At 33.9% G+C, this 24,471-nt stretch overlaps 1 protein-coding gene and 1 long non-coding RNA gene across 3 annotated transcripts in view; one reads left to right on the top strand and one right to left on the bottom strand.

Moving 5' to 3' along the window:
• Window positions 1–24,471, bottom strand: part of LOC143248506 (uncharacterized) — a 167,629-nt gene that overhangs the window by 26,092 nt on the left and 117,066 nt on the right. The gene's annotated exons all lie outside the window — the stretch shown is intronic.
• Window positions 6,495–24,471, top strand: part of LOC143248500 (SPRY domain-containing protein 3-like) — a 38,360-nt gene continuing 20,383 nt past the window's right edge. The window contains exons 1-5 of one of the 2 annotated variants that reach the window (XM_076496916.1): window positions 6,565–6,641; window positions 7,862–8,017; window positions 9,724–9,899; window positions 18,165–18,313; window positions 21,757–21,960. In XM_076496916.1, the coding sequence (XP_076353031.1) occupies window positions 9,783–9,899; window positions 18,165–18,313; window positions 21,757–21,960 (470 nt within the window). In that variant the 5' untranslated portion in view covers window positions 6,565–6,641; window positions 7,862–8,017; window positions 9,724–9,782. Of the gene's footprint in view, window positions 6,642–7,861; window positions 8,018–9,723; window positions 9,900–18,164; window positions 18,314–21,756; window positions 21,961–24,471 lie in introns of both variants that reach the window. The other variant, XM_076496917.1, reaches the window with a different exon arrangement.

Below are 24,471 nucleotides of genomic sequence, written 5' to 3'. Positions count from 1 at the left end.
GCCACGTATCTCTGCATTACTGCATGTTAAGCATTCCGCGCATTACACACTATAATTATTCATATTGTATAACAATACATTGTAATAGGTAAAGAATAAAAATATTTAAATCCAAGTCGTTTGTTAGGTATGAAAAAACATCACGATGTCTAAATAATATTTAAACATTTCTTATTGAACCTTGAAGGTAGAAAACACCCAATCAAAGTGACAGAAACACATTCTGGCCATCGAGATAATCCCAATATCTCCACATTAACATCAAACACGTGGAGACTAGACCGTTGGGAGATGTACTTTTCGTATCACCCATAAAATTAAAATTAACTTTCAGTTGGAGAAAGCTAGCTACTTAAACAAAAAGTGAAATAAACATAGCTAATTAAATATACTTACTATAATGCTCCATCAGTTTAGGTACATTCTAAATCCAGATACTAATATGTCAATGTAAAATAATCTCTATAATACGAATTGATAATAACATTCAGAAATAATAAACTAGACAATGATATATCAAACATTCTGACCAATACTGTTAATGAAAGAAATAACAGAATGTGTTTCACTTTCGGAACATAAAAATACTAATTATTAGTAAATTTAGTTACAAAAACTGTCTTGGATATAATGTTCATTGCAGCGGTGTACTTACAAGGGACCATAGAGGGACTTAAAATAATGTGCTCATAAGTATAGCTTCAGTATTGTGCGGTTTAATTCGTTCCAGGTATTGCGTGCTCCGTATACTTGAGTGCGATCAGTTTACTAGCATGCTGCACACATTATAACGAAAATTTAGGACATTTGGTCAAGATGAAAGTTAAATATTTGTCGTAACAAAACGTGTTATTATATAGAGAAATCTGTTTTAGTCGCTCAATATGTCTGCAGAACTTTAAACATCCGAAGTTTGACACGTGGGAAAGTTGTGGACATGAAAACATGGCTTAATTTGTTATCAAGATATGTTGAAAAACTAGCTGACTTGTGATATGTTGAAAATTAACGGACTTGTTCAATACGACGTTAACGCAAAGTATTCCATTTCAGGTGTTACATAAAGAATCCTAAAGCCATACTTCATTGGCAGTTTCTATTATCTCTAATCTACTATTGAATATTGAATATCTTATTGAAGATTATCTTAATTTGATTAACACACAACACGGTTTGTTTATTTATTTTCTGCATTTCTTTTCGTCCATAAAACCATAATTTGTGTCAAAATTCACACCTGCACACGACCCCTAACAACTCTACACCTTATAAAACCGTTATCTGTGTCAAAATTCACACCTGCACACGACCCACCTAACAACTCTACACCTTATAAAACCGTTATTTGTGTTAAAATCCACACCTGCACACGACCCACCTAACAACTCTACACCTTATAAAACCATAATTTGTGTCAAAATTCACACCTGCACACGACCCACCTAACAACTCTACACCTTATAAAACCGTTATTTGTGTCAAAATTCACACCTGCACACGACCCACCTAACAACTCTACACCTTATAAAACCGTTATTTGTGTTAAAATCCACACCTGCACACGACCCACCTAACAACTCTACATCTTATAGAACCGTTATTTGTGTTAAATTCCACACCCTCACATGACCCACCTAACAACTCTACACCTTATAAAACCTTTATTTGTGTTAAAATCCACACCCTCACATGACCCACCTAACAACTCTACACCTTATAAAACCGTTATTTGTGTCAAAATTCACACCTGCACACGACCCACCTAACAACTCTAGACCTTATAAAACCGTTATTTGTGTTAAAATCCACACCTGCACACGACCCACCTAACAACTCTACACCTTATAAAACCGTTATTTGTGTTAAATTCCACACCCTCACACGACCCACCTAACAACTCTACACCTGGGTTGGGATGATTCATCTAACAGAGTTGAAACACCTGGAATACTTATGAGTGTATTAAGCCTAAGACAGTTGAACGGCTGAGTGTTTCCACACAAAAATCTCTTCTAGGTTGGACTGAGTTCTATCCATCTGATGCTACTAACGTAACTGGTACATGAGTTAATTCGTGAATCACCGGGGACTGTAACCATGGATTATACTTATAAATAAGACAAATTAGGACGTTCGTTTCATTCATCGTGGTATTACAAAAATCTAAGTGGTTGAAAATCAAGCGCAACAAGTTGACATGCTCTGGTAAAAAACGTAAAGTATTTTTTTCCATCATCATGTTTGCTGAACAACATAATCAAAAGTGGTGTGATGCAACTAAAGGCTTCTATAACTGGTATGTAACGTATCTGACGTGACCAAGAGCTTCTGTAGCTGGTACGGAACATTGAAAACATATTAAAGTGGCATATGAGGTGTTTACACACCTTGCTACACAAATGATTTTAAAATATTAAAATATACCATAGTTATTTACATAAATTTGTGTTATAAATATTTTTACAAGCTCAAAAAGTTCTTACTTACCTTATTAGCAAGAATGATGAGATATCTAATACGTAAAGAATCACCAGAGTTTCCTTTAAAGATGTACACCCAATTTGCTTCAACCTAATGTTATAACATCTATAAGTTTATCACATACCAATTAATCTACCATTTTTTTCTGACATCTGCTTAAGACAACTGAGCAAACCTTTCCAAGTCATTCGCAATTTCATTTAAGGTCTTGTTTTTTTTCCATAGCCTGTTCTAAAACTTTGCTCTAGATATTTCCTACTGGTTTGTCTCCAAAATTTGTCGTATGAACCACAGTTCCTATAAATACACAATAACTGTTAAATCGAATAGCTTGTTGTTCGTTATTGTATCTCTTCACTTGGGAAGTTATTTTAAACCGAACCTGGTATGTTTAGCGAGGTGAATAGCTTGTTGTTCGTTATTGTATCTCTTCACTTGGGAAGTAATTTTAAACAGAACCTGGTATGTTTAGCGAGGTGAACAGCTTGTTGTTCGTTATTGTATCTCTTCACTTGGGAAGTTATTTTAAATAGAACCTGATATGTTTAGCGAGGTGAATAGCTTGTTGTTCGTTATTGTATCTCTTCACTTGGAAAGTTATTTTAAACCATATTTTCCCGTTGTACATAACCATTATAGTCTCTTAGTTTGTTTTGTTTTGAATGGGTGAAGTTGTTGAATAGACTAGTTAAACTCTGGAACTGGGTTTGGTGATGATATAGCCCAATGAAGTCCTGCAGTCACAGATGATGCATCAGTAATGACTAAAAAGAATATACCAAACAGGTTTTCGTAGCCAATATTTATAGTGAATTGTGTTTTAGGTTGTGATTCTTCACTAGATACAGAAAAAGGAATAATTGTTTTACTATTTGTTTTTAACAGTTCGTTTTTCAACATACACCCTTGTGCAAATTAATTGAAACAAGACGGAAAATTTGCGTTTTATTTCTGAGAATCCAAAAATTACTCACAAATTAATACATAATATGACCGCCTTTATTTTTCAGAAGATCATTAATCCGCTTTGGCATCGAGTCCACGAGTTGACTGCAATCTTTACTAATTTTTGGATCGCAGTACCACACCTCAATTATGGCCTCAATTAGCTTATCTTTCGTAGTACAGTCTTTCTCCCGAAGTCTTTCTTTACAAATCACCCAAAAAGTTTCAATAGCATTTAAGTCCGGATAGTTTCCAGACCAGTCCAGCACCTTTGTTTGCGTTGTAGTCATAAAATTCTTCACAAGTTTCGATGTGTGGCACAGAGCCAGATCTTGCTAAAAAATGCCAGATCCATTCGGAAATCTCGTTTTCAATTCTGGAACAACTCTTCTTTGCAAAACTTCGATTTACTGTGGTCCTCTCATCATACCTTCTACGATATGTAAGCCTCCGACGCCATTGTAGCTGAAAAAGCCCCAAAGCATCTTCAGGGAATGTTTTACTAACTGATTGATGTGAGATTCTCGAAGTTTCTCTCCTGGAGATCTGCGAACATGCAGATGTCTTTGATTCTGTACGAAGAAATGAGTCTCGTCACTGAATAACACCTTCCTCCATTCTTCTTGCGTCTTGTATTTCAGACCCAATTGATACCGTTTTTTCTTCATTGAATTGGTAAGAAGTTGTTTTTTGACTGGTCTCCACGCCCTTCTAACGCAATTTCGAATGACGTAATATTCCTCAAAATTTCGTCATATATCTCTAATGACGCCGTCTGTGTGAAAAATGACTATTAAAGGAAATCAGCGGGTCCAGCGAGCCTACACAGGCCGCCATGTTGAAAATATTGTAAAATGTAAAATGGCCATTTGTTTCAATTAATTTGCACAAGGGTGTATGCTGTCAATGATGTTCTATTTTACCTCATTGATTTTGGTGATGTAATCTTTTTCTTTAAGTTTGTTCTTAAATCATTTTTGTATTTTCTTGGGCCTTTCTGTATTTTTTTTTTGTCTTTCTTCAACCTTATTGTAGTAATCCCTCTGTACATTGCCAGTGGCTTAATTTATTTTGTTTTCTATAACATTTATTTTTGTCCTTAGTACTTCTTTAAATATCATGTCTCTTTCTTTTAACTATTTCCTTAAATTCATATTTCTTACTTCTTGACCTTATTTTAATTTCCTATGAATTTATCATTGGCTTTGTTTTAATTTTCTATCTTGCTTATTATTTTTTAATATGATGTCCCTTTCATACTGACCTTGTATCTCTAAGTTCATTTTTCTTTCCCACCAAACATGTTTGCTCTTTCAGCCCTGGATGCATTATATTGTGACGGTCAGCCCCATTGCTCGTTGGTAAAAAAGTAGCTTAAGAATTGATGACAGGTGATGGTGATTAGCTCCTTTCTCGCTAGTCTTTCACTGCTAAATTAGAGACAGGTAGCACAGAAAGCTCTCGTGTAGCTTTACACGAAATTTATGACAAATCGAACCTTATTCTTTTTTTCATTGCCTTATCATCTCTAGCAGGTTTCCCATCTTATTTTCTTGTGTGATAATTTTGAAAGTCAATGTTTAGTCAAATTTCTATTTATTTACATTAAAAAATCCCATTTCTAATAAAAATGTTGTGTGTTGGATTATTTGAAATTATCTCGTGACGAAAATGCTAAGTTCTGTTCACGTAACTGTAATCACTTCATTCATTTTTACAATAATTTTTACTACGAACTAAGTTTACTTTTGTCTAAGTTGTTAAAGCAGAAATTTCATGACTGATGCGATGCTTAATTTACAAATAAACTCACTTAAATAATTTCTCCACTAACCAACTGATTAAAATTAATTAGACACAATAAATCTCTACAAACACTGAAATGAATAATTCACTGAATAAGTGAATGAAATGTTAATGAATCTTTGCACACATACACACACTAGTTACTCATTATTTATATCGTATTTTCGTTACTCCAAATTCCATGACATTTCTAGATTATTAGATCATCACGAGCTTTCTAGATATTCTATAGCTACTTTTATAAACTTTATTTATCAAACATCATCATTATTAGTGATTCCCTCTCAACAAAAAATTAAATTATAATGTTGAAAATATAGCTTTCAGTCTTGCGACAATACATAAATTCTTGAATAAGAGTTGTGTTTTATTAAACTAATTGTCCTGTGCTGGTACAGGCCCGGGCATGGCCAAGCGCGTAATCTAAGGGTCGCGGGTTCGCATCCCCCTCGCACCAAACATGCTCGCCCTTTCAGCCGTGGGGGCGTTATAATGTTACGGTCAATCCCACTATCGTTTGTTTGTTTGTTTGTTTTGGAATTTCGCACAAAGCTATTCGAGGGCTATCTGTGCTAGCCGTCCCTAATTTAGCAGTGTAAGACTAGAGGGAAGGCAGCTAGTCATCACCACCCACCGCCAACTCTTGGGCTACTCTTTTACCAACGAATAGTGGGATTGACCGTTACATTATAACGCCCCCACGGCTGAAAGGGCGAGCATGTTTAGTGCGACGGGGATTCGAACCCGCGACCCTCAGATAACGAAGCGCACGCCTTAACGCGGTAGGCCATGCCGGGCCCCCTATCGTTGGTAAAAGAGTAGCCCAAGAGTTGGCGGTGGGTGGTGAAGTAATTTTGACAAGAAACAACAGAACATTTTTGTTATATTTTATCTTATCATTTTTATTTAAAAAGTAAATAAAGGTAATTAATTGAATGCTAATCGATATTAATTTAGCTCTACTTTATGTGTGAAAGGTGGAGTCATTATTTACGTTAGAAATGGAACGAAAGCTGTACAATATACGAGAACAACAAAAATAACGCTAAAAAGTAGATTCTTGTACCTGTAGTGGGCATATTATGTAGCTTTATATTTAACGATAAACAAACACATATTTAAATCAAATTGAAAAACAAAAACTGCTAGTTTTACGGATCCATTAATTATTATTGTTTTATATGTCTTATACCATAAGTTATACGGTACTGAGACTGATTACATTCCTATATTTACGGTGTGGAATGCGTATATTACAGTGTAGCTGTATCGAATAGAGTGACGGAGCTTACGTAGAAACGTATATTGGGTACAGACGTAAACAGCTAGTCATGTGTAGTGTTAGTGCGACGATAAGATAAGCGAAACTGTATTTCAAAATGTATTTGGAGATTGGGAATAAATATAATGTAAGATTATTTATAAATTTTGATTTGAAAACTTTTAATTTGATTTTTAAAAATTGTTTTTGAGTTTTTATTGTAGTGTAATTTATATTTTTAGTTAGTTACAAAACTTCAAAAAGTAAGTTAATAGTTACAATAAGTGAATAATGTTAACTAATTAGGCTTAGCCTTTTTAGCAGTCACTAAGAAAAGTAAATAATGTGAATTATGTAATAAATATCAGAAAAAGTATTGGATAATTTGCTAGCATGGTTGAATCAATCTAAGCAGTGTTTTTTATTGAACGGCTGAGACTTAAGGATAAATCGATTAAAACTAATAACAATTCCCCGTTGGCTCAGGAGTAAATCTGAGAACTTACCGGGCTAAAACTTGGGTTTTTATTTCTCGTAGCAGGGAGAGTACAGACACTGAGATAGCCCATTGTATAGCTTTGTGCTTACTAAAAAAGAAGCATAATTGAAGATGGCGGAACATTTTGTTAAAAGGTTGTTTGGTTTACATTAAATTTGGTGATTGATTTTTGAGGTAACTTCTTCAATGTAAAACAACAAAATATTTTCAAGTTCATTAAGTGTTATAGTCTTCCATTACCACTACTGCAGTAGAAGATTAACAGTAATTAACTTAGACTGTTGGAGTTCAGGATTTGGATTACAAGTTTTTATAAGTGTTCAGTGACACAAATTTAGGCTATTTTCATATAACAGCATTAGAATGATTGATTTAGACCATGTGTGATAAAAATTAACTTAAAACACTACAGTTGAACCAGTGACACACTCATAAACACACTTTCATGTGAGTTGTTAGTTGGTTTAGATTGAATGACATATGTACTTGTGTTATAACTAATTTTGGTAGGCTAAGAATCTGAGAAAGGCTTCAGTATGATGCCATTTGCCAAGGTACATCACTTATTCCATATACAACAGCTGTTGGAGTACAATGTTGGCTGGGTTACAAGCCATTCTGTAAGGATAATGCCATAAAAGAAAGCCAAGAAAATATACAATGTAATCGTAGTATCAAACATTTGAAATAAATATTAGTTGATAGCTAGCGTGAACATACATGGTTAGAAATGTAACATTTGTAATAGTAACAAGATCTAGTACTTTAAACTGTGTTTTAAACTACATATTTCTTACTTTTACCAATTCTAGATAACTTTTATTGGAAATGGATATTTAAATTGGTTTCTTTATTTGTATATCTTACAGATAAGAAAGTAGCTTATTAAAGAGAAGGTACAAAGGATTATAAAATACAGACAGTATTGGTACAGTATCAGATGCAGGGTTGGTAAAATACAGACAGTATTGGTACACTATCAGATGCAGGGTTGGGAAACAGAACCTATCCCTTTGATGAAAAAGGTAAGTTTTTTTAGGATAAGCAATGTGCTTTGAACTAGATTTAGTTCAACAGTTTCACTGTTTAATGATTAATAACTGTAAGTAATTTGTGTGATTAGAAAATTTGATATATATGTGTAGTTTGTTTGGTTTTTGACATTCATGTTTATAGACTTCTGTTTTTATAGTGAGGTTACTGAGGAAATTGAATTGCAGGTGGAATAGGTTTTATGGTTTATTGTATTTTACCAGCATCTTGAATACCTCAGATCACCTTTAAATGCTGAACACTTTGTTTTAACTGCTTCAAAAGTCAACACCAAATTTCTCCTTTCCCACTAAGCATTGCACTATAACAGTGAAACTCCTTAAGGAGCATTACTATTATACAGACCAATGAGCCCATAATTAGTGCTGCTGTGACTCTCTCGACACTTTACTTTCATGTTTGAGTTTTACTTTTTTAAGCACGAAAAATAAAATGAAAAACTCAATACCTTGTCTTTATCCATTTCCATAGCAACCAGTGCTAATTATCATTTATTGATGGACATTCTGGTCAGTTGCTAATTTTGTTGCTGGTTAATTGTCACACTTTAAATGAGTGAAAGCCTTGGTTTAACCCTTTTGCAATAGGCTCAGTGTAGTATACCATGAGTTCATGTAGTATACACATTTATACATATGAAAGTGTTTACCCTGTAACTTTTGATACAGTATGTGTATCTTCACAAACATTGGTAGACATTTAGTAAAGACTACAAGTTTTTTGTACACAAAAAATCAGATTTTTTAATGAAACATTTTTTTACTAAAGATTTGTTTCTGAAAATATTGAATCTGCTTGGTTACTAGTTTGAGTGCAAAGTAATTTTATATTATAATTAAAAGAATATTCTTTGTCCCAGAAATCTCAAATAATATTTGTGTAATCTCTAAAACTTCCTAAATACATTTCAAACGTTTGCTTTCAGTGACACTGTATATTGTGCTATTTTCCATACCCTATGTGGGGTCTGTCAACTGACCAGTCTTGTAACCATCGTAAAAGGAAATAAATATAAATTGTTTTGTTTCATGTTAGAATGACTACATTTTATAACACAAAATTACAGATGTATAGTCCAAGAAGCTTAAGTCTCATAACATTATATATTCATATTTGCTTTTCTGTTATTATTTTAACTTCCAGTCATGTTTAGTTAATATTATAAACTTGCATTCACATGGTGCACGTGTATTCATGTTATGTGTCCAGTAATATAAAACTGACCTTTAGTCTTCTCCGTGTTTTAATGGAGTAGTATTCTGTATTATACAGTAGCATTTAAATTATTATGAGTTATATACGTGTATAGATTAGGACTATTTAGAATTAACTTATGAAACTTATTTGTCTTAAAATATAGAACACAGTAAAGCTAACAATTATCTCTTCTAGCTCTGACCTTTGAACTCTGTTATTACTGGACACAGGGTGCTAAGCCTTTTAAAATTTTGCACATGGAGGATATCAAACACAATTATTTTTAGGTTTTATATATACAGTTGAATAACCAAAAAATCATAAATGACTACACTGATACCATAGAATTCCAATATAATTTATTAAGCTTAATAAATAAGATGTATTGTATATTAAAACAGTATGAAACTTTGAGCAGATTAAAGATGCAACCTACCTTTTTGAAATCATGGATCTAAAGAATGTGGTAGTCTTTTCACAGATTCAAATGATTCAGAAAACTCCTCAGGGGACACTCTAAGGTGTCAGTTGGCTATTCAGATGCCATATATTGGAGTGTGTGTGTATAAGGGACCATTTCCAAATACAGAAAGAGGGAAAGGGGCTGCTGTGTTTGATTCAATACATAATTATCTCAGCAAGATAAAAAGATACGAGGTTCTTATTTTATATTCTATATTATTAATATTTGTGTTGTTAGTTCCTAATTTCTACAAAACTATAGACATAGTATTTTGACATCACAAATATCTATTTTTAACCAGTGTTGCATTCAAGATATCACATGACTTACTATAATTTGTATTTAGGTGGGGATTTTTAACATTTACTTTTAAATTAAGAAATTAACTCATATATAATATTAAAGTATGAATTATAATCTACAATTTGATTCCAAACTTATTGACATTAATTCTTAAAATAGTAGATTAATAAAATTTTGAATGTAAGTCAACAAATGAGATGACATGGCCCTTGACCTGTGACCTGTTGTGAAAGGGTTAATAGATATTTTTTTAAATAAATTTTATTGCTATTTCTAACATTTGTTTTTTTTATATTATGTTCTTCTGATGCAAAGATTAAATTATAAATGATAATATGATTATGGACATTTTATACAAAAAGGAAGTAATACTTTATTATCTCCCCTGAAAAACCCCTGACAAATAAAAATATTACATGGATATTTTTATTATAGATCAGATTGATGTTACTGTTAACTAAAGACTTAATTTGTTCTTGAAATAAAATACTTCACAAAATTTAATTTGGTATAAGAAACTAATGCGGGCCTAAGCCAAAACTAGGTACTCGAGGTTTTTTTTTTTTTTAGAGTAATAAAGTATATTATTTATACAATTTGTTTGAAATGTCTCTCAGTACTTTCAGAGAAGAAATTTCATTCTTTAAATAGTTTAATGTTAGGTTTGTAGAAGCAGGGGTGTATTTTAAGGTCATGTGACTCATTCAAATCTTTTAGGTTTTTTTTAAATTCCTTCTGGTAGGTGAGTTCTTTTATGATAAAAATACAGTAGTCAGTTATTGAGACAACAGTTAGTTAATATTTGAAAATGAAATTGTTCTAATTCTGGTGTGATATTTTATTTTTTACAGAATATTGTGTGGATTATCACTATACACATTATAGTAATACCATTTAAAATAGGTTTTGTCTTGTATTAAAAGTTGTCCATTTCAATTATTTTAAAAGAAATGTTTATTAATGCTGGATCTGTAAAGACATTAAAAATGATAGGTAAATGTGAACAAAAATATTTTCTTTACAGAAAAAAAATACATTTAGAATTTTTCTCTTCACATATTGTATTGTGTTTATGTAATTTTTTTTTAATTATGAAATATTTATATCAAATTTCATTTTTTTTTAAAATCTTGTATTGGTTATTTATATGCCAGTTTACAAAACAACAGCCTTCCTTTCCGAGCATGCTTGCATTTATTAATGATGAACTCTCTGGGATCCAGATAGGTGCATCCTTCCCTAAAGGCAAAATTGTATTAAAAATAATATTAATTATTCTTTCACAAATTAAAAAACAACTTTGGAATTGCAATTTATTTTAAAAAAATATTTTATTTATTTGGTTGATTTCAATATGATCTGAATGAAAACATAAATGTTTGTGAATTTTCTAAGCATAATAAGCACATATAGTTCCTGAAAGGAAAGCTGAAATAGTTTTGAAGTGTTTATTTGAACCTTGTAGCTTTAATTCCAGTGTAGTTCTACTGATTTCAGCTAACCAGTGTTTCTCAACTTTGGTTGTTATGGAATGGTGTAGTGTATCCTTTCATATGTGTAATGCTAGGTACTATAATGACTTCTCACTGGAGAATATGTGCAGCTGCCATTTTAGGGAATTTTATAAACTTATTTATCGTTAAGTAGTTAAGTTTCAGGTGTAACACTTTTGTTGATGTTTAGTTTGAATATATCTGAATAATGGCTAGCAAGAAATGTTTTTCTCTTATACAACTTGGAGGAATGTTCTTCTGTACTTGGAACAATAACCAAACCTTTATATGTGCTGCATGCCATTTGTGTTCTATGCTGTGAAACCTGGATGTTTATATGGCTTGTTACAAAATGACTAGCTTTGCAGTAACATGTAGAATCTATATAAAGACAGCTTCTTTTATATGCAAAAATGGCTCATTTGGGTTGAGAAAATATTTTACATAGAAGAGCGAACAATGTTTCGACCTTCTTCAGTCATCGTCAGGTTCACAAAGAAAGAGGTAACAATGCTGACTTTGTTACGTTTTGCTGGCATCTTGTAGATTTCTTTGCCATTACAGTTTATTTTAATAAAAGTCTAAACTAATTTTTGATGTGCTGTCTGGAGGCATGACTTTTCATGTCACTCTTCTTAATACAATCAGACCTCCAATAGCCCTACTCTGTTATCTGGCATGTCTCTGTGGTCAGTGGAAGAGTCTCTCTCAATTAAGGTTGTTTGATCCATTCTGAGATAGACATATATTTGACCAGGGAGTGTTTTTCCTGGTGATTCAAGACATTTTGGGGTGAACTTGGACTCAGTTTTTCCAGTACCTTTCTGTACTAAGTTGACTTCTCATAAGACCAATTTTGATTATTCACCTTTTGCTTCTTTTCTTCAATTAGTCATTCAAGTTTTTAAGATTTTAAGGCTTTCCCTTGTGGCCTTTGAGTCTATTCTTTCCTTGGTGGAAAGGGTGGGGGAATTACTTTGTTTTTCTCCTTTCCTTTGTATTGCTGATTCGTGTTGGGAGATTTACTACTTTATTATGAGATGGGATAAATATACCTTGTATCATTGATATTCTGTCTGCATGCTTTGACTTATCATTGGTGGATGTATATTTTGATTCTGTAGACTAGATTCATTTTGGATATGTGGGGTTCCAAATTCTATGAACAGATCACACTTTCTTGTATTTGTTTGACACTGGCTTTATGTATTTTCAGAATAGATGCCATCCTTTGTTTAAAGGCTCCTTCATTTGAGTTGAGTGTTGTTGGTGTCCATGTCCACCTTAGGTAGGTTTGTAGGAGTGGGGTTACAGTTGATAGACATATGGTTTTATTTCACTGCAGATACATGAGTACTTCAGGTTCTTGCATTGGGGTTGGGCTTTCTGTTCACTTTTTCACCTCCTTCATTCTTCCAGCCTGTCATATTTCCATCCCCTATCTGATCACTAGTGTGTGAATTTTCATTCTAATGCTGTAAGAGATACATTGGTCAGAGGTGGTAATGAGAGTGAATCCAATTCTTCCAGAATGTTATTCCCATTTATTTGTTGTACTGAAGACTTGGTTCAACCAATTTTTCAATCCTTCCAGGTTTACAGTGGAGTTCTTTCTCAGCCTACATTGGCATTCTTTACCAGGTCTATGAATAACCAAGTTTGATGCTGCTCATGCATTCCCCACATTCATATAGTGAATTTATCCTGCCATTATCCACATTTTGTTTCCAGAGATTTTTTTGCAAGTACTTAGAGAAGGTGGATTCTCAAACATCCATGCTGTTTATTCTGAACTTTCTTTACAGACAAGTAATCTTCTGAGTCACACTTCTGTCTTTTGCTGCTTGTTTCAATTGCCTTCTGGAGGGCATCTTACAGGCTGGTATATGGACTTCTTCAGAATTGTCACACTTCTGTATTCACTACGTATTTCAGTTTACTTCTGGAGGACGGACTGGTGTGTGGACTTCTGATATTTTTCTCCTATAATCTTTACACAGTTTGGCAGTTCCTTCTTCTGAGGGTTTGAAGACCCTCTGTAACCATTTTACAGCATCTGCTAGATTATAAAGAGTGAGTATTTTTGTCTTCGTCTTATCTTTACTTTCCAGAGTTTTTAATTTTTTACCAGCAACCACTTAATCTAAACTTCCTAACAGTTGCAAAAGACTGTAGAAATGAAGTGTTCTTTTAGACTATCTAGACACTCACTAGATGATATTACCATAGTTTGCTTGACTTCCATTCATGGACTGTTATGAGTAAAGCTGAAGGGGGACCCTTCTTATTCCTGAATTGAATAAATCAGAGTCAGTATGCTTTTAAAAGTTTAGGGAACTTGGTTCATCTATTGCATTGTTCCTCAGGACTCTACTGTACATTAACCCTACCTCCAGATTCTAACTAGTGGAGCTAAGGAGTTTACTACATATCGGGTTTTGGATAGAGGCTTTTCCTTTAGTGTATTTTCCTTTACTCTTGGAAATGAGGGCAAAGTTGGGGTCTCTCCTATCTCAGTCCCTGGATGTTTTTTTCCAGATGTCATTAAGAGAGGCACTTGCCTACTTGTAATACTGGTTTAGCTGTGCAGCTGGGGTATGCATTGCTCATTAAGAGAGACACTTGCCTACTTGTAATACTGGTTTAGCTGTGCAGCTGGGGTATGCATTGCTCATTAAGAGAGACACTTGCCTACTTGTAATACTGGTTTAGCTGTGCAGCTGGGGTATGCATTGCTCATTAAGAGAGACACTTGCCTACTTGTAATACTGGTTTAGCTGTGCAGCTGGGGTATGCATTGCTCATTAAGAGAGACACTTGCCTACTTGTAATACTGGTTTAGCTGTGCAGCTGGGGTATGCATTGCTCATTAAGAGAGACACTTGCCTACTTGTAATACTGGTTTAGCTGTGCAGCTGGGGTATGCATTGCTCATTAAGAGAGACACTTGCCTACTTGTAATACTGGTTTAGCTGTGCAGCTGGGGTATGCATTGCTCATTAAGAGAGACACTTGCCTACTTGTAATACTGGTTTAGCTGTGCAGCTGGGGTATGCATTGCTCATTAAGAGAGACACTTGCCTACTTGTAATACTGGTTTAGCTGTGCAGCTGGGGTATGCATTGCTCATTAAGAGAGCTCATTAAGAGAGACTTGCCTACTTGTAATACTGGTTTAGCTGTGCAGCTGGGGTATGCATTGCTCATTAAGAGAGACACTTGCCTACTTGTAATACTGGTTTAGCTGTGCAGCTGGGGTATGCATTGCTCATTAAGAGAGCCACTTGCCTACTTGTAATACTGGTTTAGCTGTGCAGCTGGGGTGCATTGCATTGCTCATTAAGAGAGCCACTTGCCTACTTGTAATACTGGTTTAGCTGTGCAGCTGGGGTATGCATTGCTCATTAAGAGAGCCACTTGCCTACTTGTAATACTGGTTTAGCTGTGCAGCTGGGGTATGCATTGCTCATTAAGAGAGCCACTTGCCTACGTGTAATACTGGTTTAGCTGTGCAGCTGGGGTATGCATTGCTCATTAAGAGAGACACTTGCCTACTTCTAATACTGGTTTAGCACTGGGGTGCATTGCTCAATACTGGTTTAGCTGTGCAGCTGGGGTATGCATTGCTCATTAAGAGAGACACCTGCCTACTTGTAATACTGGTTTAGCTGTGCAGCTGGGGTATGCATTGCTCATTAAGAGAGACACTTGCCTACTTGTAATACTGGTTTAGCTGTGCAGCTGGGGTATGCATTGCTCATTAAGAGAGCCACTTGCCTACTTGTAATACTGGTTTAGCTGTGCAGCTGGGGTATGCATTGCTCATACTGGTTTAGCTGTGCAGCTGGGGTATGCATTGCTCATTAAGAGAGCCACTTGCCTACTTGTAATACTGGTTTAGCTGTGCAGCTGGGGTATGCATTGCTCATTAAGAGCCTACTTGCTGGTTTAGCTGTGCAGCTGGGGTATGCATTGCTCATTAAGAGAGCCACTTGGTTTTTAGCTGTGCAGCTGGGGTATGCATTGCTCATTAAGAGAGACACTTGCCTACTTCTAATACTGGTTTAGCTGTGCAGCTGGGGTATGCATTGCTCATTAAGAGAGACACTTGCCTACTTGTAATACTGGTTTAGCTGTGCAGCTGGGGTATGCATTGCTCATTAAGAGAGCCACTTGCCTACTTGTAATACTGGTTTAGCTGTGCAGCTGGGGTATGCATTGCTCATTAAGAGAGCCACTTGCCTACTTGTAATACTGGTTTAGCTGTGCAGCTGGGGTATGCATTGCTCATTAAGAGAGCCACTTGCCTACGTGTAATACTGGTTTAGCTGTGCAGCTGGGGTATGCATTGCTCATTAAGAGAGACACTTGCCTACTTGTAATACTGGTTTGGCTGTGCAGCTGGGGTATGCATTGCTCATTAAGAGAGACACCTGCCTACTTGTAATACTGGTTTAGCTGTGCAGCTGGGGTATGCATTGCTCATTAAGAGAGACACTTGCCTACTTGTAATACTGGTTTAGCTGTGCATCTGAGGTATCCATTTCTCTTCATTTTTGATCAATATCAGTACAGTATATTTTTCATGAAAGGAGGTTCACTATCTTCACATAATTCCAAGTTTTGAGTGATCCCATCCTTGGTTGAGCACAGTGTTCCAGACCATCTCCATAATTCCTGGGAAAGTGGAATTCTCCTTGCCCACTTAGTTAGGGAGTGAGGATAAGTGTTCATAATTCCAGAGCAAATAAGTTCAGTTCTTTTGGTTGAGTAGGGTGAACACCATCCCATTGTTTCAAGCCTTTGGACTTTTTCAGATGAAGTAGAATGTTTGTCCACTTTAGTGTTGTTTACATTCTTGTTTCAGTTATGATGGTTTGGAACACATCACTCTATGGCTACAGGATCTAATTAAAAATATATGTGTATGTACTATTGCAGTCCAACTGCCAAGCCATTAAGACCCTTTAATTCCAATCCTGAGTTGTGGAATCTCAGCTATTTGATTGGTGCTGGTCTATTGTAGTAATCACTTACAGTTCTACCCTTGATATAGGAACTATGTTTAGGATGAAGAGTGTACCTGTGCTGGTTGTAATGTGGTTCCATCACTATTGTACTGCTCATATCTTGGTACACCCTTGATCTATGCAGAAGGTTTCTGTACAGAGCATGCCATCACTGGTTCTTCCACCTTTTCAGTGCTGTATTCTAGCTAAATCGTCAGTGGATTATAAGTATGCTATCAAAATTAACCTTTTCCTAAACTGAAAATGTATTTCCAGTAGTACTTACCTCTGCTTACACTGTCTTACCCTTCCTCTAACCTTAGAGCTGCTGTTAGTGATTGGGATGCTGTAAGTCTTGAAGAAGTGATTACATTATTTGAGTGAAGTGCTTATATACTGTTCCAGGGTCTAGGGTGTATAGATGTTGCTCTGTTTTCTTTTCAACAGGCCGCTCATTGACCTGTAGTACAACAAGTAGCACAACAGCTACATATACATTCTTCTAAAAAAGTAATTGTAAAATGACTGGTGGGACCCTGGAAAGTATTAGCAAAATAGACGTGGGAGCCAATATGTTAAATTTAGAAAAATGTTAACTTTCTTGATTGAGCAGTTCTGTGTTCCCAGAGTTCATTGACTTATACATAGATGACAGAACATGTTGTTATTAAAAAGATTATTTATTAGTAATTGACAGACATCTCACCATATGGTTGCCTTGCATGATATTTGTTCTCTTTTTGTTGATGTACACTGCTGGTACAATGTTAAGTCTTTAGATTTACAATACTAAAATTAGGGATTCGATTCCCCTCAGTGGACTCTGCGGATAGCCCAATGTGGCTTTGCTATAAGAAAACATGCACTTTTTATGGATAGTGCTAACAGAATGGATTCAGAATTTCAATTTAGTGATGATAGAGCAGAGTCAGCTGTATTAAGAGGTACATTAGCTGAGCCAAAACCAAAATGGAGATCTTAGCTAGATATGCCCTCACAGAGCACAAATGCAGTGTAGCACTGCTTCTGAGAGTAGTTGTTCCATCACTAAGATATTAAAGCTCTCCCGGACACCTGCTGTTCAGGTATTACTTCCAAATATCCCACTGTTTAGGTACTACTACCAAATACCTCACTGTTCAGGTACTACTACCAAATATCCCACTACCACTCCAGTGTTGGTAAATTGTTTGATAAGCCCAATGGTTTTATTGTATGTGATGGTAATTGGAAGTATATTAAGTTTACTAGTTTCTCAGAGACCTTTCTTTGTGTCTTTCATTATGTTTAGGGTCACTGAAACACATATTCTGCCTCTTCATTGGTGAAAACAAACCCCCAAAAAACTTGTTCCACAGATCAATGAAAATGTATCAGCCATTTATACTTTTAGTGTCGTTATAGTTAGAACTCAGCTGGACTCAAGTCTTGCACACGGTACATGTTTTTAGAAAATTAAAAGTTGTTTCTGATTATTTAAGATCTATTTTGAATGTATCAGTTTTAATACTTTAATTTATTTTGTTAGACTTCCATGCAAATTTAGTAATGAATTTATTCATCATTGAAATCTGGTAGGCTTTCTGGCAGGTAGGCTTTCTGGCAGTCATCTGTCACTTCTATTGATCTACAATAAAATTCCACTCTTTTTTTAGCACCTGTCCTCATCGTTAGAAAAAATGGATGGTGCTCTTCATCGGCAGCTCTCACGGATCTACCGTAGGGACATGAGAGAGAGGCCACAAGAAGCCACACAAAGGCATGTTAGATATGAAAGGGTTTCTGTTGATGGGGATTTAATAAGGTAAGTCTATCATTTGATAATATAACAGTTATTTTCATAGAATCTTGTAGTGACATTTCAGAAGTTATTTCTTTCTGTTTCAGCTGCTTCTTCAGTCTAGTTTTATTAATTGTGAAAGTGCATTGTAAATGTTCCAAAAAAATAAAAATGTGATATTTATTTTATATGCATCCTTATCAAGGACACATTGACAAAGCAGCACATGAATATATGCAGTTTATAAAAACATAATAAATTACTCTTTTAACACAGGCATCCTCTTTAGCTCGTGTCATTGTTTAGTAAAGTAGATTCAAAATGTAATTAAACTATTTTTTTGTCACGATACACCAATAAATATAGCATAACAATATAGCTAATGATCCACACTTGAATAGAATACAACTTTTAAGTTCTTACTTTTCTAAAGTAATATTTAGAAAAGTTTAGAATTTCCTCTGGTATGACAATTTTGATAAATTGTGAATTTGTTATCTAGGTATATTCCTTTTTCTGTAATCTATTTATTGTTATCCAGGTATATTCCTTCTTCTGTAATCTATTTATTGTTATCTAGGTATATTCCCTCTTCTGTAATCTATTTATTGTTATCTAGGTATATTCTTTCTTCTGTAATCTATTTATTGTTATCTAGGTATATTCCTTCTTCTGTAATCTATTTATTGTTATCTAGGTATATTCCTTCTTCTGTAATCTATTTATTGTTATCTAGGTATATTCCTTCTTCTGTAATCTATTTATTGTTATCCAGGTATATTCCCTCTTCTGTAATCTGTTTATTGCTATCTAGGTATATTCCCTCTTCTGTAATCTATTTATTGCTATCTAGGTATATTCCTTCTTCTGTAATCTATTTATTGTTATCTAGGTATATTCCCTCTTCTGTAATCTATTTATCATCCCTTCAAGAAGTATGAACTTTTATAAATATGTTAAATACTGTATTATTTATGACTAATAGAAAGTTAAGATTTTCATCTACCAAATAATTCATTGTATTATATTAATTTCTGTACAGAGAAGTGTCACTTTCCTTTTCAGTTCAAGCTTAATTTCTGTGGGAAACACATCAAGAAGTTTGAATGCAGTTTTAACAGCTTTTATTGCATAATTAGAAAGCCAGAAATATTGTTATATTTGTGGGACATTATCTACTTTTTGAATATTGTTATTCTATGTTTTTTGATGCATTATTTACTTAAATGAAAAATTTAATGCAGTACTGTCATCACTATATAAAAACTGATTGTTATCAACAGACCACATAACCCACGTAAGGACATTTGTGCAGTACTGTCATCACTATAAAAAAACTGATTGTTATCAACAGACCACATAACCCACGTAAGGACATTTGTGCAGTACTGTCATCACTATAAAAAAACTGATTGTTATCAACAGACCACATAACCCACGTGGGACATTTGTGCAGTACTGTCATCACTATAAAAAAACTGATTGTTATCAACAGACCACATAACCCACGTAAGGACATTTGTGCAGTACTGTCATCACTATAAAAAACTGATTGTTATCAACAGACCACATAACCCACGTAAGGACATTTGTGCAGTACTGTCATCACTATAAAAAAACTGATTGTTATCAACAGACCACATAACCCACGTAAGGACATTTGTTTTATTTATTATGTGTACTTTTTATTTATTATTGTAAAATGTAAGAATAGAAAACTTTTTATTTAAGTTTGTATTAGGTGAAATAATTAATAATATAATATTTTGTTACAAGTAGATTGTACATACTATAATTCAATAGGGTAATGTGAACTGCACATTATGAGTGATTACAACTTATAATTGTGTAAATAGTAGTTCAAAAGGCAATAAAACAAAACATTTAGGTTATGAATAGTTGTAGAGTAACATGAATATAAATCTGTTTAGGATAAACAAATGTAGTTTCATGTTACAATTAGAAAGCATTCTAGGAACTAAAAAAGGCTCATATAGAGATACTTAGATTTTTTTCTTTGGTGGTCATGAAATTGGTCAAATTGAGAGTCTTGTATAAAGTTAGGAGAGAGAAGATAAATATAAAGATTTACTGGAATAAAACACTTAAAATTTATTTATGACATTTTAGACATCACACAAATAATATTTTGGATATTTGAAATAAAGAAAATCATTTACTACTAAGATTAATTTTGAATGTAAATATTTTAAAAGATCCTAAATGTCAGTTTTTGTATGCCACATGGTATGTTGAATTACAGCATTGTTTCAGATTAGATGTTTGTGATGTCCAAATGTTATGTTACGAATTAAAAACGCAAATTACCTACATTTACAAGCTAGAATGTAAAATAAGAATCTCATATCTGCTAGCATATCACTACATTTGTAGAAGTGAACACAGTGGCCCACTCTTCACATTTCTGGAAATACTTGGTTACATACCCCTACTTCTATGTGTGGCCCCACTCTTCATATTTCTGGAAATACTTGGTTACATACCCCTACTTCTATGTGTGGCCCCACTCTTCACATTTCTGGAAATACTTGGTTACATACCCCTACTTCTATGTGTGGCCCCACTCTTCATATTTCTGGAAATACTTGGTTACATACCCCTACTTCTATGTGTGGCCCCACTCTTCATATTTCTGGAAATACTTGGTTACATACCCCTACTTCTATGTATGATGTAAATTACTGATCAGTAGCTCTAAATTTTCTCCATATGGTTTTCTTATCCTGTTGAAGGTGGAAATGGTCCAAGTTTTTTTGTCTAATCTTGTTAGGAAGGGAAAATGTTCATAAAACAATATTGTATTAAACATAAATACAATTTAGTTGGTAAGCTCGATAAATTACAGTAGAATTCTGAGATATTAGTCGAGTAATGTATAATTTTACTTATTTCAAAATGTATGTATAAAACTTTAAAAAAACTACTTTATTTTACATTCTCCACTTGCAAAACTTGTCAAGGCTAAGCATGCAAGGTATGACATGCCAGGTACGGTAAGTGAGTACAAACTTCTTTACAATTGTAAGTAGTACAAATCATTGTTTTCTGCAGTTTTTATTTGCTTTGTATGTTTAAAGAAAAATTACTAAAATTTAAGAACTTAGGAACTTTAAGGAAAAAGGAAGTTAGATTTTTAAAATTTTTTAAGTTTAAATTAAAGTTTTGAATTGATCCTTATAGATAATATCAGTTTCGAAGTAAACTGGTTCAATTATACTTTGAGCAACCACTTTTAGGTCCCACCTCACTTTTCTTTACAAAATATTTTTTGTTTATTTATATTCTGTAAAAGGTAAGACCCTCCATTCAGAACATCAACTAATTTTTAAAAAAGTGTTGTAATAATTTCAAAACCCTGCAAATGTAAATCAAGTTGTACATAGGTATAGAATACAGTTATTAGATAATTACTCTGGTTTGTTTTGATTTTTCTCTATATATCATAGTTATGTACCTGATGAAACAGACCAAGTTGGTGTCTATGTTGCTGCTGATTCACTTAGTCCAGAAAACAGCTACTTTGAGGTCGAGATCCTTGACATGGGCATTGGGAGTGGTATATCTGTAGGATTAGTCACGTCTCGTCACTCTCTGCAGCAACATCCTGGTTGTGCAATACAGTCTATAGGTTATCATACTGGACGTGGTAGGTGAGTTGTGGGTGAAAGACATCTTGACAGCCAACTTCTCTAGTGGTTGACCACAATGGAAAAGTTTAATCATTATTCTTTTGTTTATATTTATAAAGTTTCTAAAATAACATTTGTAAGTTTGATTATGTACACAGAACTAGAATCAAATAATTGTAAATAAATACATTTCTCATCTCAGTTTAGCTATCAACTAAGTTTAAAAAGGACATGTACAGCGACAAAATATTAGATGCAGATGATATATTTGTATTTGTTTTCATTTCTTATCTAATATCAGGATAGTAATGTTTAAATAGTACTGTGAAAATCTTATAATTTGTAATTAAATTATGGTTAAAATGAACTTATAATCTTGTTAAATGGAGATTTGTCAAACATCTGAACCACTGAGTTGGGAGCACCAGATTTATATGTATTTTGATAAAGTAACTCAACAAACCTGATAACATTTAGATTAATGTTATTACCATTTAATGGACTTTATCAAGATGTTTTTATATTAAATAATCTTTGCACACCATTTTATAAAATGAAAACTGAAGAGACATCAAATCTAATTGTGCACTAAACTAGCAGATGTGGTTAAAAACTTGAACTGTCAGATGAAAAATATTGTTTTAAATCTAATCATAGCAGTTTTGTGATGACCTTGTAGCTTTGTAATGAACTAGTTTTGTGATGACTGAGTAACTTTATGACGACCTTTAAAAGGTTGGTCTGGCATAATGGACAAGTTAGCACTGAACTGTGAATATTTCTGAAAAATTTTGTTCTACATTGTAGTGTTATTGATGCATTATTAGATTGATATTTAAATCATACTTTTCAGGTATAGTAGTCCAGAAGTTGACAGTGGGTGCAGTTAATTAGTGATCTGTTTATAGTCTTTCAGTTTAAAATTAGGAACATCCAATATATACGTATAGTTCTTGTGTAGCTTTGTATGGGGATTAGAAACAAATAAATAAAACCTTGAAAGAGATATTAACAATTAACCTTTCAAGTCTTTTTGTTTGGAATTTTCAGAAAATGCATTTTAATGAAATACGTCAAATAAAACTGGCTTCCAAAGCCAAGTTGACAATTCTGATTTAGTATTAAACACTTCTAGTACTCATAGTTATTAATTGTTTTCTGTCATAAAGTGAACAAAAATATGTACAACAGTTCTTATGTTGATGCAAACAGGATTGATTTGGCATCAAAAATATTTGTCTGTAAACAACATTTGCAGAGACTTCAACAGGTATTAATTGTTAATGAAACAGTATGATTCTGGTATTACCAAATTACAGGGTATCGAAATTTACCTTTGGTTTTTGCAGTACTAAATGATTTTTAGTTCTGTAGAATTTCAATGTTTACTAGTCCTTGAACCAGTGTATGATTGTAAAATATATGTTAGGGTTTAATACATGGTTTTCCAAACTGTGCTTTGTGGAGCCCGTGGGCTCTGCCGTAGTTATCTGGGGCTCTGCAATGAAAGTTTTGTCCTAAAACTATAAAATTGAATCAGAATATGCTGTACAAAAAGGTAAAATATATCTTTAATATAACACATTTATTGCATATTGGACCTTTTAATATTTTATAGTGCCAAATGCCAAACGATTTGACGCCCGGCATGGTCAGGGGGTTAAGGCACTCAACTCATAATCCGAGGGTCGCTGGTTCAAATCCCCATCCCACCAAACATGCCCATCCTTTCATCTGTGGGGGTGTTATAATGTGACAGTCAATCCCACTATTCATTGGTAGAAGAGTAGCCCAAGAGTTGGCGGTGGGTGGTGATGACTAGCTGCCATCCCTCTAGTCTTACACTGCTAAATTGGGGATGACTAGCACAGATAGCCCACATGTAGCTTTGTGGGGAATTCAAAACAAACTAAGCCAGATGATTTTATTTAGCTTAGGGGAAGTTCTTGTGGTGAAAGTGTAATACAATCTCAATTAACTACGATAGTGGCACTACTGGTTGCTAGTAGATATGACACCATCTCATGCATCATTGGAGATGCAAGATAGCTGAGTAATTTGTGTATGGAATATTGGTCAACCCTGGGTAGTGATGCCAACTGTATTTTAAAAGCCAGGTCTGGATTAGCGGCTAAATCTCGTATGAAATGAAATGAAACATGACATGATAGCTGAAAGTTGTCCAATTTTGTAACATTGTGATGTAATTATATGCAGTATCAGTTGTTTCAATTTCAAAGTACATTTATATGAAGTATAATTATATTTATGACAATTATAATTGATAAATGTTAGGTTAGGTTGGATTCATAGTAGTTTAATTACATAAACTTTGTACCAATGAGTTCTATGATGTCGTACACCCACATGACATCATGTTTTATTTTTTTGAGATTTAGATGCACGTCAGAGCTGGCTTAATATTTTGTTATTTGGTAAAAATAATATGTTACCCTTTTCTTTAGAAAAATATATTATTCTAGCGACCTAGCCTTTTTTTCCAGGAATCTTTTATTTCTGACTTCATTATAG

This window comes from Tachypleus tridentatus, chromosome 4, assembly GCF_004210375.1.
Source record: "Tachypleus tridentatus isolate NWPU-2018 chromosome 4, ASM421037v1, whole genome shotgun sequence".
NCBI classification, from domain to species: domain Eukaryota; kingdom Metazoa; phylum Arthropoda; class Merostomata; order Xiphosura; family Limulidae; genus Tachypleus; species Tachypleus tridentatus.
This window is presented reverse-complemented; position numbering and strand designations above follow the sequence as displayed.